Below are 12,182 nucleotides of genomic sequence, written 5' to 3'. Positions count from 1 at the left end.
ACTTTCCATATTTTTGGTAATACATTGGTAGCTTTCAAGTTTTAGGTTATTGGTAATTTGTAAGAAAAAATCTTTTACTTACCATATTTTAGGACTTTGAAATATACAAGTTTGAGGGTGATGATATCTTGGCTAAATCACTGAATCATAAATTTCATGGTTTTAGGTTTCTAGATCTTACAAAAAGTGTCATTTTGAAATGTATAACACATATTGAGATATATTTATGATATAAAATATATTTACATTAGATATATTACCAACTAAATGGTGAAGAATTAAACTTCAGACTTTTTGAGTTTTGAATAAAGAGTAATTAAATTGGAAATTAAGTTTGCGACATTCTAATTAAAACATTTTAAAAAAAATAAAAAATCTAGAACAACATATTTGTGATACAGAAAAAGAAAAAAAGAAAAAAACGATTTTCATATATTTACCCTAAACATCAAATATTAAACTATTTCAAACATATGATTGAGTAGAGTCCCTTTAGCAGTATAATTGTATATCAATTTTTCATAATGCTTTTGTAATGAAGACGCCTTTCTGATTTGTAAAAGGAACTCTTTTCTCTGGCGATCAAACATCATAATTGAGTTAAATAACATTGGCCCTCTAATTATGAATTTAGATATAACTTTTCACCAGTGTTAAGACTATAACCAATTTAAGTCAGCAATATATCATACTTACTCATTAATGTTCCATTGTCAACTTTCTCTTAATTTTCTGTCAATAATCTTTCATATTTAGGGTTTTATTTGCTTAGATAAAAAGTTTAAAAAAAATTGAAATAAATAATGCAGCATTGATCAGATAACTAACTATTCACTGAATTGTTATTAATATATCATCATTTATTTTTGTCACATATTACATCAGAGATACTATCAATCCATATAAACGACTCCAAATATAACTTTCACGATGTGCCACTTTTCCGGAATACTCGAATTTGTACTATGCCACAATATACAGTTTTATACCTACCATACAAAACTACGATAAAGGCTTTGTATTTACAGTAACGATCTCTTTACAGTACTAAGAAATTTTCATTAAATTTTAGATTTATTACAATGCAAGCTAATACATTATCTGGAAATCGAATTTTGACCATGAGATCAAAGGCGTTACCATTACCATTTACATTTCTAGAACTCTCTAGCTAGAAAGGAAAAAATAAATAGGATTTTGATATTTCTCGGCATTTAACACAAAACATTGATTTTCATATCTACTTTTTGAGGGGTATTAACGTCATTACAAAACGAACTGACAGCAAATCCGGCGCGCGAATGGTCACTCTCCTCCCTCCCCACCTTCGGACAATCGGACATTTACGTAAATCCGCACCACACCAAATTTTATTGTTGGATTTTTGTAAAACACTTTTTTAACATTTTACCATTACACGAAAACATTACTACAGTATAAAACTAATTAAAAATTTACATACGTAATCTTCGGTTCGTTGTCTCCTTAGCATTTATAGTATAAAGTTTATAAAAATAATTAAAACCCTAAATAACGACATTTTCTTCTTCATTTCTCTACCAACAAACACACACTCACTGAAATTACAGTAACAAGTTTTTTATTTTTTAACTTCACTTTCGTACTTTTTTTTTGTTTTCTCTCTTTGGATACTTTGCTAGATCTCTATTCTACGAACAAACCCAGAAACAAAAATGTTTCTCTTTAATCACTCAATTAGAGAGATCTGAATAAACTTGTTCTCTTGTTTTTCTTCTTCTTCTTCTTCAAATGTGACTAAATTTATAATCTTTCGGTTTTGATTCAATCGTACATTCACCATTTCGTCTCTCACAGAAAGCTAACTTTTTTTTTTTGTGTGTGTTCTCTGTTCCGTCTCGTGAAGCAAATGTAAGTTCGTACAACATTATTGGCTTTTTGGATTTACTCTATTGAAACTGCTACTGGTTCTTTCTTTCTAAAAGGATCTTTCTTTTTGGGTTTTATTTGATGTTTGATTCTTTGCTTGGATGATTTGTGAAAGTGGGTTATTCTTACTTAGTCTTGATACTTTTTCTTTGATTTTGGTGATTTTCATTTTGGTTTAAGAGAGTAGAAGATTCTTTCTTCTTTGTTTGTCTCATTAATTGAAGAGCAATAGTGGTTATAATGTACTTACTGGTTTGCTTTTTATATAAATGGTATAAGATGGAGCTGAACTTTCTTTACTTGATTGTTGTGTTTAGTCAAATTTCTCTGGAGTAAGTTCTTGGTCTTCAAGCTGTGATTTGAGTTTCAAGTTCTTTTCTTTGGTGTTGGTTGGATTTTGGTTACTGCTCTTATGTGTTTGGTTCTTGTTCTTTGTTTTTGGTGGTTCTTGTGTACTTGGCCTTGGAGATGATTCTTGCGTTTCTCTATACACTAGTTTGATTATGCGTTGTCTGCATTTTGTGGGAAAGCTTGATCCTTTTAGACCAAAAGTAACTATGTCCTTGTTAGCTCTGAGAAGTGTGTATGAGATTAGATGATCTATCTGGTCTGAGGGAGCTAATGCATTCATTTGATTTTGATGCTGCAGTTGAATCTACAGCAAGAAATTAAAGTTGGAGCTTCACTTTGAGTGAAACCAAAATGGATATCGGGTTGAGAATTTTTGTCGTTTTCGTGCTTCTTGTTGCTGTGACAGCAGAGGTTTATATTGTGACTATGGAAGGAGATCCAATCATAAGTTACAAAGGTGGCGAAAATGGTTTTGAAGCAACTGCTGTAGAATCTGATGAGAAGATTGATACATCAAGGTACTTATTAGATAGTTTCTCTTCTTCAATTGTAATAGTACCAACATGATGGATAATTATTTACTAAACAGCAAATCTAGAGTGCGAATGGTCACTATGATTAGTCTTGATTCTTTTGGTTTAAGAGACTAAAGATTCTTTATAGATTAACAATCTGTTACTTTTGGAATAGTGTCTATACATTGCTTGCTAGTGTAACAGGCTGTTACTTTTTTAGTGAATTGGTGACAGTGTATGCTCGTCACTTAGAGAGGAAGCACGATATGATTCTTGGGATGCTCTTTGAGGAAGGATCATACAAAAAGCTTTACAGCTATAAACACCTTATAAATGGATTTGCAGCTCATGTTTCTCCTGAGCAGGTGAAAAATCGATTTCAGATCATTTCTAAATAGTTCTTAACTTTCATGTTCCCTTACACTATTTCACTATATTTGGTAGGCAGAAACACTTCGTCGCGCCCCTGGTGTGAGATCTGTAGACAAAGATTGGAAAGTGAGGAGACTCACCACACATACACCAGAGTTTTTGGGACTTCCAACCGATGTTTGGCCAACAGGAGGCGGTTTTGATAGAGCAGGAGAAGATATTGTTATCGGGTTTGTTGACTCGGGGATTTATCCGCATCACCCGAGTTTCGCGTCTCATCACAGATTACCTTATGGCCCTCTTCCTCATTACAAAGGGAAATGTGAAGAAGATCCTCATACCAAGAAGAGTTTCTGCAACAGGAAGATCGTTGGAGCCCAACATTTTGCTGAAGCTGCTAAAGCGGCTGGGGCATTTAACCCAGATATCGACTATGCATCGCCAATGGATGGTGATGGGCATGGAAGGTTTGTCTTTAAAGTTGTCTCCAGGTGTTAGGGGGAGATAATGCTGTTGTACTAAGCAAATCTGATTATGCTGGATTTTCAGTCATACAGCAGCTATAGCAGCTGGGAATAACGGTATTCCGTTGAGGATGCATGGTTATGAATTTGGAAAAGCGAGTGGGATGGCTCCTCGTGCAAGGTAGGCAGATGTGCAAAATGGCAGATTTATTGACAGTTTGTATTCTTCACGTTCAGAGACTAAAAGGCTAAATAATTTCTTTCAGGATTGCTGTTTACAAGGCTCTTTACCGGCTTTTTGGAGGCTTTGTTGCTGATGTTGTTGCTGCAATTGATCAGGTAAGAGTAAGAACTTAACATAAGTTAGAAAAGACTGATCATAAAGTACCATGGAAATATCTCTCTGCTTAGATGAAATGATTTATCCTGCTGCATATGCTTTATTCGTTCAGCAACACAAGCTCCGGTTATCTATTTTAGATTTCAACGAGTCAAGTAATCTTATAACTGCTACTTTCCATGGAGATTATCTATGTTGATATTAAAAGAGATTTTCATGACAGGCTGTTCATGATGGAGTTGATATCCTGAGCCTCTCAGTTGGTCCAAATAGTCCTCCCACAACTACCAAGACAACGTTCTTGAATCCATTTGATGCTACCCTTCTTGGGGCTGTAAAAGCTGGTGTTTTCGTTGCTCAAGCTGCAGGAAACGGAGGGCCCTTTCCGAAAACTTTGGTATCATATAGTCCCTGGATAACTACTGTCGCCGCTGCAATTGATGATCGAAGATACAAAAATCATCTGACCCTTGGGAATGGAAAAATGCTTGCAGGGATGGGCTTATCTCGTAAGTAAAAAGAATGTTATTTTACATTTGGCATGACCGATACGAGTTTATATTTTCATGTTTTTGATGAATTGTTACGTATTTTCTGCAGCACCAACACGCCCTCATCGCTTGTACACTTTGGTTTCTGCAAATGATGTTCTGTTGGATTCATCTGTTTCGAAGTATAATCCATCTGATTGCCAAAGACCAGAAGTCTTCAACAAGAAATTAGTTGAGGGAAACATTCTTCTCTGTGGATATTCATTCAACTTTGTTGTTGGTACAGCTTCCATCAAGAAAGTTGTTGCAACCGCTAAGCATCTTGGTGCTGCTGGTTTTGTTCTAGTTGTTGAAAATGTATCTCCGGGAACCAAATTCGATCCAGTTCCTTCTGCCATTCCAGGAATCCTGATTACAGATGTGTCCAAGTCAATGGTAATGAGAGTTTTGATGCTTTCACTTACTCTTAGCCTAGTTTCTCTATCTGAAATGCTGTCTTTTGCATCTTTAGGATTTGATCGATTACTACAACGCCAGTACATCAAGGGACTGGACAGGACGAGTAAAAAGCTTTAAAGCCGAGGGAAGCATCGGAGATGGCTTAGCACCCGTTCTTCACAAATCAGCACCTCAAGTGGCATTGTTCTCAGCTAGAGGACCCAACACCAAAGATTTCAGCTTTCAAGATGCTGATCTTCTTAAACCGGATATTCTTGCACCCGGTTATCTCATATGGGCTGCTTGGTGTCCAAATGGAACAGATGAACCCAATTATGTTGGTAAGCATTGATAGTACTGAAGCTAGCATGTGCCGAATCTTTTGAATCAGAATTGTGGTCTCTTACTTTGGGATATTGAGCAGGTGAAGGATTTGCGCTAATATCAGGAACCAGCATGGCTGCACCACACATAGCCGGGATAGCTGCGCTTGTGAAGCAGAAGCATCCTCAATGGAGCCCAGCTGCTATCAAATCAGCTTTGATGACAACCTCAACAGTCATAGATAGAGCAGGAAGGCTTCTTCAGGCACAGCAATATTCAGACACAGAAGCTGTAACGCTTGTTAAAGCCACTCCTTTCGATTATGGAAGTGGTCATGTCAATCCAAGTGCTGCTTTAGATCCTGGTCTTATCTTTGATGCAGGTATTAATTTCTATTTCTCATCAATGATGTACCAAAGATTTTTGATATCTGGTTGATAAGACCTATCAATCTTCTCTTGTAGGTTATGAGGACTATCTAGGATTCTTATGCACAACCCCAGGGATCAGCGCCCACGAGATAAGAAATTACACAAACACGGCCTGTAACTACGACATGAAACATCCTTCAAACTTTAATGCACCATCTATAGCAGTTTCTCATCTAGTGGGGACCCAGACAGTAACAAGGAAAGTTACTAATGTAGCAGAGGTAGAAGAAACATACACAATAACAGCAAGGATGCAGCCGTCTATTGCCATCGAAGTGAACCCACCAGCGATGACACTCAGACCAGGCGCTACTAGAACCTTCTCAGTCACTATGACCGTGAGATCGGTTTCTGGAGTATACAGCTTCGGGGAGGTAAAGTTAAAAGGTAGCCGAGGGCATAAGGTCAGGATTCCGGTGGTGGCTCTAGGACATCGGCGATGAACAAATCGTGTGGGTGTTGTAATATAATTTTTTTGTAATATGCAGTAATAAGAGGGTAGTTCTAGAGAACTGTGTCTGCTAAAAAGAGGAAAATGCTTCATAGCAGTTTGTATAATTAGTTATTGATATAAAACTCCAAAATTATGATCAAAATGCCCAGCTTTTTTTAAACTGTATAAGCCTCATATCTTGTTTTCATTTCATATTCAACAAAGTGCTCCAACAAAAAGAGAGAAAAACAAAAAAGCACTCTGAAAATTCTATAAATAACAATGAGATGTAGTGACAACAGATGAGTTAAAAATGTCCCAACGTCCCCAACCAAAATGACAAAACCCCAAATACTTCCTAAGCTTTCTCAAAGATCACACGATTTCGGATTTTCTCTGCTCGTAAAAGGACTTTACAGTGAGATACAGCTTCTAGGGGTTCCATGATATTGCCTAAAAGTTTTAGTTTGATTCATGGGTATAACTGAACGTTGGCCAAAGAATCCGAGTCAAAAGAATACCTCCTTGGCATTGCATTTCATCAATCAATCAAAATTGCTCGAAAGCCCTACACGATGCTTGTGTAGTTTGGGAAGAGTTCCATCAGTTTATCGAGAGTATCAGCATGAAATTTCCTTCCAAAGAGATAGCAAGGTCTTTTGATTCCATTCCACATGCAATGCGTCCAGGATACTACTCCCTACATTTGCAGGCATTAAAAAAAGCGGCAGATAAGCATCTCGCTAAAGGAAAAAAAAAATCGGAAACTTTGCAACTAATTACAAGTGGAGAAGACTTGGGTTTAAAAGTGTGTACGTTTTTCTCACTTGTTACGCGTGAAACTGCGTCAATGGACTGTAAATGGATCAAAAGGCATACTGATTAGTTATCTCATTGGAACCAAGCATGGTAATAGTCAAGGAAGATTTTAAGAGATCATAGCGGTGTGGTGATGATACCGAGATGTTCTTAATTAACTCGAGCGTGATATCTTCAGGCATGTATTTTCTTGGATGCCACTTTCTCTCAGACCAATCAACATATGTCACAGTCCAGTTAGCAATGCCAGTAGGATCAAGCATCTGCGAAATTTATCAGACCATAAGTATATTATGGATAAAGAAAGTACTAAAAAATCAAACATTTTCTTTCTCTTTAGAATCAAAATGAATTCTCACATAGAAGAATGTTGGCAGATAGTGTTCATCCGCAATGCAGTTCTTGTTGCCCTCTACACCTGGCTGAAAAAAAGGCCTTGCTATTAATATGTGGTTAGTTCCATATATATAGATAGGAACGCCTCCATAGAATCGAGAAGATAAAAAGGTAAGAAACATCTATTTTGAGGGTTAGGTCATACTCACCCCACAGTAGTCCCGGAATTTAGAGTAGTAAAGATTATCTGCCACAGTTACTACAGCATGCTGACGCTTCATAGAGAACCACTGCATAGATATTAAGTAATTGACTAAGCGATGAAAACTTATCGAAAAACCTCTCAAACTCCAGTAAATGTAGCCAAACTTGATCAAAATGCTTCCCAACAACGACGAATCGACCAATTCATCACTAGCAAGGAACAATCTAAGCTTCAAAAGAAAAAATTCCATTTCCTAAATGCGGATGTAATATGGTGCATACAATCATACATATGCTGTTGCTATAACTAGTCCACATTCCACAAAGAGTTCTACTTAAAAGCCTTTTGTCGTATCAAATGGTTCCAACAATGAAACATAATTGATTTCTTATATCTGAGCCTTTGTATTTTAGTGATCTCGCATATATGTTTTCAGAGTATGAAGCAAGATTAATACTGGACATACCTGTGCACCCTTTCGAAAATCTTCCCTTGGAATTTCCGGCAACATGTGGTCCATATGCCTGCCCGTTCCATGTGGACCAGGATCATCAAAGCTGAAGAATAAAACACTATCATAGTTAAGTATAGAGAAGTCAAGAAGAAATCTGGCAACATGTGTAATTATAGTTCTGAAATCTCATCAACTTGAAGAAATACTTTACCAGTCAACATAGCTGACATTGCTGTGCATCATATAGTTGTACATGTATTCAAAACTTCGAAGTGGCACACAACTGCAAAACCAGAAACACTCAAGTTGGTTAGGGAAACCTCAGAATAATCAGTGAGAAGAGAAATAAAGTTTCTGGGAGATTACCTATCAGAGAGTAATACAAATTGCTGATTTTCAGGATCTCTAAGAGCATTGGTCAACAAACGTCTTTCAGCGTCAATCATTGATATTCTACCCCAGACCACCTACAGAAAAATATATGATTCTTTTACCCCAATCATGAAAACTATAACAGAAGCAAGAGAAATTTATGATACATCAACCAACTAGATGTAGTCATTCCAAACCAATAGTTTTTTCATGACCGAAGAGAGGGATGACATGATATCTACAAATATAGACATCAGACATAGAAAAGGAGACATACCTCGTCACTTCGAATCTCACGGTTAAGAAAGTAACGACTGGTGTGAACCGGAGTATCCTTTGATGCATGTATATAAACAGAGAATTTCCCCTCATGACCCTGTGCGGAGGGGTAAAAGCCGAAAACAGTCAGTGAGAGAAATAAGTCAAAGAAATAATGAAATAAACGCAGAGTTGCTAAACATATTGCAAGTGTTCATATGGCACTTGCTGCATCCAAGTTGTTAAACGATTTTACAGAAAAAGTTTACAATTTTGAAGAGTTGTCAATATAAAAGGCCAGCCTAAACTTAGAAAGAGTTCACTGAACTTCCTATCATTCGTATCTTATTAGCAAGAAGGAAACCTCTAACACAATTGATGCGGGGAAAAGAAGCTGGGAAGAGATGAAGTATACCTGGAAAAAGAGGTCCCATAGCTTTTCAAAAGGCAATGTACCAGGAGTTAAGAACATAAATGCAATTTTAGAACTCTTTTTTATAACACGAGGGGAGCTCAAAATTTCACTAATAACTACACGAGCTGCAATCTCGTCATCCGAATATTCCCTCAGTGATGGTGGAAGCCAATCAGTTAGCCCCTTGCACCCTTTAGATGAAAACATATAACATGCCGCTTTGCTGTGATGAGGGAACATGTAAGCACCAATTACAAACATTGCTATCAGTGAAAGCACTGCAATGATCCATATAGGCTTCCTTGTAGGAGCACGATGGCGAGCCCCAGGCAAAGACTGCATATAATTAATTTTGCCTAGACGCCATCCCTTAATTGCCTTCATCTCATAAAAACCTTTATCGCATACTGCAACAACTCAGCCTCAAATATCCCTTTAACCCACTCCCAACAAGTTTCTTCAGCTAAAATGAGTCGATTCCACTTAGCAGCTAGAACCAGTCGAAACCTAAAATTTACATACAAAAACCCATACTTGAATATCAGATATCAATACAGAGCAGAACATAAGTAAACCATAGAGGAGCATAGGATACAAATCTGAAAACTACACCAGATAAAGATTTAAAAAAAAGAATGTCACACCAAAAGTGTGAAGCATAAATAGACAACTTAGATTCTTGAAGATGGTAATTTTCAAAGTTTTGTTTCTTTTTCCTGAAGAGAACAACACAATTTCACCAATTGTAGCTGAAGAAACTTGTTATGATGATCCCAAGAGAAAAAATCAAACATCTACAGGAAAATTAATTTGACAATTTCAATGAGACCATTTCAAACTAGTACAAAAACCAAATCCTCTAACTCTATCCAAACCAAGAAAAGTCAAATCATCACCACAGCTTCTAATACACACAACCACGGGCATTGCCTCAGTCAACAAATTACACGAATGCTTCCCAACCCCAGAAGTTATCAGAATCAGGAACGAGATCAAATCAAACGAAATCTAATTAGAGCTTCTCCAAATCCTAAACCAAATCGGATCCATTCTAAAGCCTATTCATCGTCCGCACAAAATCCAAAATCGAAAAACTTAAAAACACTACCAACGAAGAAATAATCAAAACGCCGAGCAAAATTGAACCTGGAAAATCTTCTAAACGGAACCAGATCCCAAATACGGCGAGAGTTCTCGTCTTCGCGAGCTTGTTTGTTTCCACCCAAAGATCTAGGAGAACAAAAACAGACTCCGCGACAATTTTCCAAGCTCTCAACGAACGAAGAACTTAGAGCTACGAACTAACAGAAACTTCTATATGAATCTCTCAGAGTATATGAGAATCGATTTCTATGCACGCATTGAAACGTTTCCTTCTATAATTTTGTCCTCCTCTTCTTCTTCTGATCTCTCTGTTTCTCGCTCTCTATAAAATGGAGGTATGTCTGTACACAGAAGACGACGAAGACGAGGAAGAAGAAGCAAGAATGGAGAAGAAGAAGTCTCTTCGGTTCAAAAACAGGAAGTAAATATTTTTGAGGTGATTAATAAGAATTATTATCTGATTAATTAAACGTGTAATATTTTAATTGGCTACTCGTAATTGTATTTTAGAAATCATGTAGCCTAAAATCATGTCTCGGTATGGACATTCTTTTTTCCCCAGTTCTGTTCAATCCGGTTTGATTTTTTCGACTTTTGGAAAAGAGGTTCAATTCGGTTTGGTTCAGTTCGAATCTGATTCAGGTGCGGTTCGGTTTGATCAAATAAAATAAAGTTTAATTATTACTATGATATATGTTTAGTATGTATACAGAATGCTATTTTTTAATATATATTCAACTAACGATATATATATTCTTAATGTTAAATGATTAGTGTTGTTGTATACATCATTTATATACGGTTTGATTTCACCGGTACAAAATCATTTCGTTTGGGTTAATATTAAATTCGGTTCGCATTGACATCGGTAAAAATTGAGTGTGGTTTTTGGCATTTTATGGTCATCCATGAACCATGTAAGTTCACATCTATATGTTGGCTGGTCAATTTGGTGACCCGTCAAAGGAAAGCATGTTAGATTGTTCTTTAGTTTTATTTTATTTTCATTCCAGCTAACGTTCATATCGTCGTGATCAAATTCTAAACATATAAGTTTTGTGAAAAAATTACAAATACATTACAAAAGTCTTTTTTTCTTTTTCTAAAATGTACGAAAGTCTAAAGTCTCTATGGCGAAGAAAAAAAAAAAAAAAAAAAAAGTCTAAAGTCTCTCTGGACTCTTGATTTTTTTTTTTAGCGAAACTATTATATTGATTACGGCTAATTAATTAAAGGGAACAATATACGAAATTTTTATTATAACTAAAAAGTCTAAACCAGGTTGTAATATTAAAAGATTTGTGTGAGTTGTTTACAGGCTCTAATGATTTTTATCCCATTTTCTCAAACAAGTGGACATTGACCTCTCTACTTATTTTTATGTGTTTATTTGAATTGGTAAAATCGTTTCTAGTTTAATATTTTAGTCTAGATTCAAATTTGAAAATCAAATAATTGCAGTACGTATAGATTCAAATATTTAAGAAGTTTTTATGACCATTTGTCATAGTTCTGTGAATTAAAAACTAGATTATCCATATATGATAGATAATATGAATGATCATCATAGATAAGATGTGTTTTTATATGTAAGTTAATTGATTTTACTATTTTTTAATAAAGTTACCTAGAAAATATTTGATCTACTTTGCTGTCGAATTACATTTCTTTACTTAAAGCATGAACAAAGTAAAGATTAAAGATCGTGCCACCCATTTATTCACCACCCATCTATAGACTAACTCCCACGAATATTGGAATTATGATATTATCCAAAATTTTAATCTTATATTATATATATAAACACAATATTTTTGTACCAAATAAACTATTGATACAAAAAAAAAAAAAAGTCGAACGTATAAGTCAAGTCTGTCCATACACAAATAATTAACTAATACACACACCATTAGTTACTTCCTAAAGTACTTTGATCCCACTTCTTTAGTGTGTTGCTCTCATGTTTTCAGATTCCATCGTATATTCGAAGTTTTTAAAGCGTAATTTTACGAAGATTCTAAAAGATTTTTGAACTATTCAGCTTTAAGTTTTTTTCCCAATGATTTACCAAAGATGTAGCCAAATAGATAAATAAAAAGTATCGCTTTATTGTTATGAATAATCCTATTGTTATATGGATGCCCATTATATG

The 12,182-nt window shown here is 35.6% G+C and overlaps 2 protein-coding genes across 4 annotated transcripts; one reads left to right on the top strand and one right to left on the bottom strand.

Moving 5' to 3' along the window:
* The first annotated feature begins 1,634 nt into the window (after window positions 1-1,634).
* Window positions 1,635-6,560, top strand: SLP3 (subtilisin-like serine protease 3). 2 transcript variants are annotated; one of them, NM_127474.4, is made up of 11 exons: window positions 1,635-1,890; window positions 2,558-2,777; window positions 2,995-3,139; window positions 3,219-3,613; window positions 3,696-3,791; window positions 3,877-3,949; window positions 4,174-4,459; window positions 4,551-4,876; window positions 4,953-5,220; window positions 5,304-5,585; window positions 5,668-6,560. In NM_127474.4, exons 2-11 carry the CDS (start codon window positions 2,611-2,613, stop codon window positions 6,075-6,077), a joined length of 2,448 nt encoding a protein of 815 aa, NP_565447.1. In that variant the 5' UTR covers window positions 1,635-1,890; window positions 2,558-2,610; the 3' UTR covers window positions 6,078-6,560. The 2 variants fall into 2 exon arrangements, with proteins under 2 accessions (NP_565447.1, NP_001324171.1); NM_001335625.1 differs by lacking the exon at window positions 1,635-1,890 and adding an exon at window positions 2,326-2,459 and having other exon boundaries at window positions 5,668-6,231.
* On the bottom strand, window positions 6,223-10,698 carry AT2G19160 (Core-2/I-branching beta-1,6-N-acetylglucosaminyltransferase family protein). Of its 2 annotated transcripts, NM_179654.3 has the most exons (11): window positions 10,073-10,698; window positions 8,927-9,433; window positions 8,531-8,629; window positions 8,248-8,348; window positions 8,093-8,164; window positions 7,894-7,984; window positions 7,432-7,512; window positions 7,246-7,308; window positions 7,027-7,149; window positions 6,884-6,922; window positions 6,223-6,767 (listed from the first exon to the last, which is right to left on the bottom strand). In NM_179654.3, the coding sequence occupies exons 2-11, from the start codon at window positions 9,308-9,310 to the stop codon at window positions 6,636-6,638; spliced, it is 1,185 nt and encodes a 394-aa protein (NP_849985.1). In that variant the 5' UTR covers window positions 9,311-9,433; window positions 10,073-10,698; the 3' UTR covers window positions 6,223-6,635. The 2 variants fall into 2 exon arrangements, with proteins under 2 accessions (NP_849985.1, NP_001325211.1); NM_001335624.1 differs by lacking the exon at window positions 10,073-10,698 and having other exon boundaries at window positions 8,927-9,838.
* Window positions 10,699-12,182: the final 1,484 nt, after the last annotated feature.

Source organism: Arabidopsis thaliana, chromosome 2 (genome assembly GCF_000001735.4).
Source record: "Arabidopsis thaliana chromosome 2, partial sequence".
Taxonomy (NCBI): domain Eukaryota; kingdom Viridiplantae; phylum Streptophyta; class Magnoliopsida; order Brassicales; family Brassicaceae; genus Arabidopsis; species Arabidopsis thaliana.
This window is presented reverse-complemented; position numbering and strand designations above follow the sequence as displayed.

What these genes read in the sequence shown, in the direction of transcription:
- SLP3 (NM_127474.4), top strand. Translation starts at nt 2,611, where the DNA reads ATGGATATCGGGTTGAGAATTTTTGTCGTTTTCGTGCTTCTTGTTGCT. An exon ending in TTGTTGCTGCAATTGATCAG is followed by an intron (nt 3,950 to 4,173) that starts GTAAGAGTAAGA and finishes TTTTCATGACAG; the next exon opens with GCTGTTCATGATGGAGTTGA. An exon ending in TGGTCTTATCTTTGATGCAG is followed by an intron (nt 5,586 to 5,667) that starts GTATTAATTTCT and finishes CTTCTCTTGTAG; the next exon opens with GTTATGAGGACTATCTAGGA.
- AT2G19160 (NM_179654.3), bottom strand. Translation starts at nt 9,310, where the DNA reads ATGAAGGCAATTAAGGGATGGCGTCTAGGCAAAATTAATTATATGCAG. An exon ending in AATTCCGGGACTACTGTGGG is followed by an intron (nt 7,309 to 7,431) that starts GTGAGTATGACC and finishes CCTTTTTTTCAG; the next exon opens with CCAGGTGTAGAGGGCAACAA. An exon ending in GCGTAACAAGTGAGAAAAAC is followed by an intron (nt 6,768 to 6,883) that starts GTACACACTTTT and finishes CTGCAAATGTAG; the next exon opens with GGAGTAGTATCCTGGACGCA.